General features: G+C 41.4%; 1 protein-coding gene across 1 annotated transcript; it reads right to left on the reverse strand.

The window, feature by feature from the left end:
* Nucleotides 1–243: 243 nt before the first annotated feature.
* Nucleotides 244–4,540, reverse strand: LOC131332282 (transport inhibitor response 1-like protein). Its single transcript, XM_058366414.1, has 3 exons — nt 3,572–4,540; nt 1,760–2,264; nt 244–1,593 (listed from the first exon to the last, which is right to left on the reverse strand). Exons 1-3 carry the CDS (start codon nt 4,105–4,107, stop codon nt 832–834), a joined length of 1,803 nt encoding a protein of 600 aa, XP_058222397.1. The 5' UTR covers nt 4,108–4,540; the 3' UTR covers nt 244–831.
* Between the last annotated feature and the right edge of the window lie 707 nt (nt 4,541–5,247).

Here is a 5,247-nt window from a genome sequence, read left to right on the forward strand (position 1 = left end):
TCCGGTCCAAAACTTGGACCGGAGCGGATCCAAATCCCTATATCTTTCGATGCCATATCCTTAATCCTTGTTTAAATGATTTGCCAAATTTGGCAACAAATATGACGTTTCCATTTTTTGGCAGCAACTTTGGGTGCAGCACCACTTTGTAATATATATATTTTGCTAAATTCTGATTTTGGCAACCAAAATGGCTCATGAAGTAACTTGCTCAAAGTAACTACACAGCTGAGAATAAATACAGAAACAGAAAATAAACATTTAGCATTATGGGCATGCATTAGTTCTCACGAGCTACAGCTTCAAGACTTCAAAAACTAAAATACCAAACTGGATAACAAGAGGACTCAATTTTACTGGAAGGGAGAATAACGGATCAGAACAAATAGTTTTTGAATTTCAGGACCCTCAACAAATATGATCCAGTGTAATAGTACATAACAAATAACTAATCAATCTTTAAATGCAGCTGAACGATTTCCTCCTCCTCCTCCTCGCTAACTCTAGAAGAAAACTACATTGTATGAAAATGAATAACAATGCAGAGGGAAACATAAGGGAAAAAAAAAAAAAAAAAGTTCAAATGCGTACCAACACAACATGGGATTGTTGAATCCCATCAGAGACAATCATCTTCCCCATTAAGCTCATTTCCATATGTCGTCTCGATGAACCATAGGTTCCTTTAGAGCGCTTCGGCTTTTGAATGCAGTCCAATAAGCTCAAGCCAAGAACATAAGCAGCTTCTTGTGTCGTTTCAGAGAGAAACAAATCGTGGGTCATGAAAGAAACCCACTTAGCAAGTCTATAGGATTTTCCCACTGAGCAAGTCTATAGGATGCTCACGAAGCTTGGTACATCAGCCCTTGGACCCTCTAGGGACCTATACATATATAGAATGTCAACAAAGTCATCTTTCACCTCTTCCTCCACATTCCCATTGATCACTTCCACCACAAGATGGGGCAATTGTTGAGCAATCTCCTTACAAGCTTGTCGAGTTAACCTACATGAAGACATCCATAGAAATCTCATATTGTAAAAATGTTGCAAACCGGAACGCAAAGCCGAATCTCCAAATGGGCTGTCTCTGATCTCAAGCTTCTGCAATTTAGGGCATCCCTCGAGCACATATTTCAGTGCCATGTCACTGTCTCCAGCAAAAGCAACGGAAAGGGTCCTAACCAGTGTCCCATATTGTCCAATGTAGCTGAAGGCCCTATCGGTCAGTAAACCAGATACTGCAAGTCGTGTGAGTTTCTTACAATTCTTGACTATGGCTCCAAAACCCTCATCCATGGGTTCTTTTGTAATGTAGTCAGGGCGACGACGCCCCATTATGCAAAGACGGAACACCAAAAGGTCAGGACAGTTCTTTGACATGGCTATCACTGCTTCATTCGTCATTCGCTGGCAAAAATATAGAATTGATTGCAGTTTCCTACATCCCTCAGAAATTGCACGGAAACCCACATCAGAAACGGGGCCCTCACTATCCTCGCGAGCATCGACAGGAAAAACCCTAAGCTCGCGGAGATCCTTGCATGTGGCGGCGACTGCCTGAAGTCCTTCATCACGTATCGAATCGAGCGCCTGTAGACATAGAAAGCAAGCCTTCACTAAAAGAAGCTCAATTCACTTTAATATGCAAGAACAAATCTCCCATGTAACCAAAAACTCAGATTATTCACACCCACAAATCTACCACATACCAAAAAAACCTGATTATTTAAGATACACAAACAAATCAACTACATACCCAAAAAATCTGGAGTTTGTGGCAGTGGCGTACGACTGGTGTAAATTGTTCTGCGGTGATGTTGGCATAACTAAAATTTAGGGAGGTGATGTTAGCACAGACCGAGTAGATCGCAGGGAGATATTCCGGAACGATATCCCTAAAACCTGAGAGACAAACTAGCGATCTGCCGCAAGCACCAAAAGCGGAGGCGTAATCTGGTTCCTGATCTCCGTGAACGACATTCTCTGAAGGACTAAATGATCCTGTACCAAGATGAGTGAGCCGTGGAGCTCGAGTCATTAAGCGGTGAAGCTGCCCGATGCTAACATAACGATTCAGTCTAAGTTTCTTCAATGAAGGAGATCTTTCCACCAGTCGCTCCAATGCCTCGAAATTTATTGGGTATTCAATGCAGTCAAAGATTAGAGACTCAAGACAAGTTTCGCCCACCGGGAAAAAAGAAATCCAATCAACCTCATCGTCGTTAACCTCGTCATCGATAAGATCAAGCACTCGAAGTTTCCTGCGATAAAATCATTTCAAGATTGACAAGGAAATCAAAATCTTCTCCCACTTAAGACCTTACAAGAGTTCAATAGAACTCTTAAAGTGGAGTGATAACTGATACACACTACATTGCAGAAACACACACACTATTCCAATGTCTAAAGTGAAGGATTACAAATTGCTCCTATCAAGTAATCATTCCAAATCTATCATTATAAAGCTCACAAACTCAACATCAAAAATCCATACGTAAACTTCAAAACCTATACTTGAGCTACTCCCATTGAAAAATAATGTATGTCAATTTACTCCCATTGAAATCCAAACAGAGCCTTACCCATTGCACTTTCACATGAATCTAAATGAAGCATCCAGTGATTCCAGTTAGTTCCAAGGAAAGCCCCACAATGTATAAATCAGTGTTCAGATTAATTGATGCAAAACAAATGGAGGCATCACCAACCTTTCAAGAAACATCTCATCCAATTAAGAGAACAAAAGATGAGCTACAATCCTTTTCAACAGAATCACACCAAATGGAGAACTTAATTGTTCATAGAACCAAGGAAGGTAAAAGTATATGCACATTGAACAACTTAGTAAGAAAACACAAGCTAATTTCAAACTTCGATGAATCTTTTTTTAGTTCACAACCAGTGATCGGGTCAACTTACACACCCCTCAACCCAGACCCTGAATTTAACGGGCCAACTTACCGACAACTCAACCAAACTAATCCCAACCCACCAAAATTTCACTACCGGAAAAACCTCCATTGACCCAAGGATCTTTTACCAGCGGTGACAGTCGATCCTGCAAACTCAGAGTAAGTTTTAGCCCAACATGGCAATTTCAAACTTCAATGAATCTTCTACTTTTCATAACCGCCGATCTGGTCAACTTACGCGCATCTCAACTAATCTCGGATTCTAGATTAAAGGGAGCAACTAATCCCGGGCCCTAAATCTTGAGTAAGGCCTTGCTTCCTACCGCAGCAAACTTTTTTACGGATCTTTCTCAATAAACACGAATCAGGCGAAAGAAACTCAACAAAAAAATCTAAAAAAAAAATGAACAGATCTATATCGAAACCCCAAAGGTATAACTGCACTTATTAGCAACCAGATTTATGCTTATAAATTTGAGTAAAAGATTCATACTCAAATTCGGAAAGATGAAAGGTCTATACCTGGCAATATTAGCAACCAGATTTATGCTTAGATCCAATCTAAGCATAAATTTGAGTAAAAGCTTCATACTTTTCATACCAAAATGAAGCTTTTACTCAAATTCGGAAGAACCCTAAAAGGTATGTATGTATACCTGCACTTGTTGGCAACCACAGCGAGCCCACTGGTCCCAAACCCATCACAGCAAACCAGTACGAGCTCCTTAAACAAGGGGAAGTAATGCGCGAGCAGCTCCAGATCGTCGTCCTTGACCGACATCCTCTTCAAGCAGACCTTCTCCAGCGCACGGTAGCGCTGGCCCATGCAGTTGACCCAGGGGGCGAAGTGCGCGCCCCACTGCGGCGGCATAAGGTTGAAGTCGGCGAACCTGGGTTTGCCTTTCAGGGTCACGGCCGTCACACGGCGGAACCGCTCCGTGGCGCGGCGGGGGGAGACGGCGTAGCAGTTGCCGATGAAGAGGTCGGATCGGGTGAGGGCCTCCGCACGGTACCACGATTTGCACACCAGGGATGCGGAGTTTCGGTCCTGGCGGGAGGTTAAGTAGTGGAGCACGTTCTCGAGGACGTTGTCGAGGATCTGGTCGGGAAACGGCGAGATGTAGTCCGTCAGGATAGCTGTTCGATCTGACGGCGACGGCGTTATGCCGCCGCCGGATGGATCTTCTCTCATGGTCGGGAAATTGCAAGGGATCTAGGTTTTGGATCAAGGCATCATGAGATTCTAGAGAGAGAGGGAGGGAGGAGAGATGTGGTCCATGTGGAGAGAGATACAAGATGGGGTTTTTTACTAGTACATAGGATTAGTGAGGAGGGGAATTGTTTTTTGTATCTCTCTCCACATCTGTTGAGATTGATTGGGGGTTGTGACAAGGAGCTCAGAGAGTCCACACAGTAGACACTCTCAGCTGTCTCTCCATGTCTCTCTCTCTTCTCTCTCTTCTCTCTCTATCTGTATTCTTGTATTTCTATGAGGTTTCTCTATCTATCTGTGCATTGGGATTCTACAAGGCTTTCTTTCTCTCTCTAGTACACACTCTCTCTCTCTCTCTCTCTCATCTGCAAAATCCAATGGCTCCCCACTCCTCACCTCCATTATTTGGGGGTTTTCTCTTCAGAAAAAGCTTGTCTTTTTTATTTTGGAATTTTTTTTATTTGCTTTTGTTTGGATTTTTGTGTAGTGTTGACAGTGGGGTGTTTAAGGAAGAACCCCTCTTGTTTATGCTTATTCACAAGATACCCTGCAATTTCTTTTCCCTTTCAGAAGAGAAACCAAATGCTGAGAAATTCTGATCCTAAGAGCATCCGCAATGATAATAATCAAAATTAATAATTAAAATGTGTCATGTTAGTATTTGATTATTTATTTAATCCATAATTAAATTTAACAACATTTACCTCCGTATTGATTATTTTTGCATCCCTAACAAAAAAAAACCCCACAATACACAAGACACATTTGTCCAATCGCAAATAAATTTCAATCACGCACCCAACCACACCAAATTATTCGTCTCGATGAGACGATTCCAATGTGAGGTTTGGTTATTGAGTTTTGGTTATTGATAAAAGTTGTTAAGTTTGATTATGAAATGGATGAAATTTGGTTATTTGCTAAAAGATTTGTAACTTTACTTATTATAATGTGGGATATTTTTTTATTATTGTTGTTAAATTTGCTTATCTACACCTATTTGCTTATTACAATGGGGATGCTTTAATCCTATGTGTGCCTGTTGAATCTAGTTACGTAAGTTTTCAGTAGAATCTTCGGTTCTCTCCCTTTATTTTCGAATTAGGTTCCCATTCTTGA

Source organism: Rhododendron vialii, chromosome 7a, assembly GCF_030253575.1.
Source record: "Rhododendron vialii isolate Sample 1 chromosome 7a, ASM3025357v1".
Classification (NCBI taxonomy): domain Eukaryota; kingdom Viridiplantae; phylum Streptophyta; class Magnoliopsida; order Ericales; family Ericaceae; genus Rhododendron; species Rhododendron vialii.

What these genes read in the sequence shown, in the direction of transcription:
- LOC131332282 (XM_058366414.1), bottom strand. Translation starts at nt 4,107, where the DNA reads ATGAGAGAAGATCCATCCGGCGGCGGCATAACGCCGTCGCCGTCAGAT. An exon ending in GTGGTTGCCAACAAGTGCAG is followed by an intron (nt 2,265 to 3,571) that starts GTATACATACAT and finishes ATTTTATCGCAG; the next exon opens with GAAACTTCGAGTGCTTGATC. An exon ending in ACAAACTCCAGATTTTTTGG is followed by an intron (nt 1,594 to 1,759) that starts GTATGTAGTTGA and finishes CTATGTCTACAG; the next exon opens with GCGCTCGATTCGATACGTGA.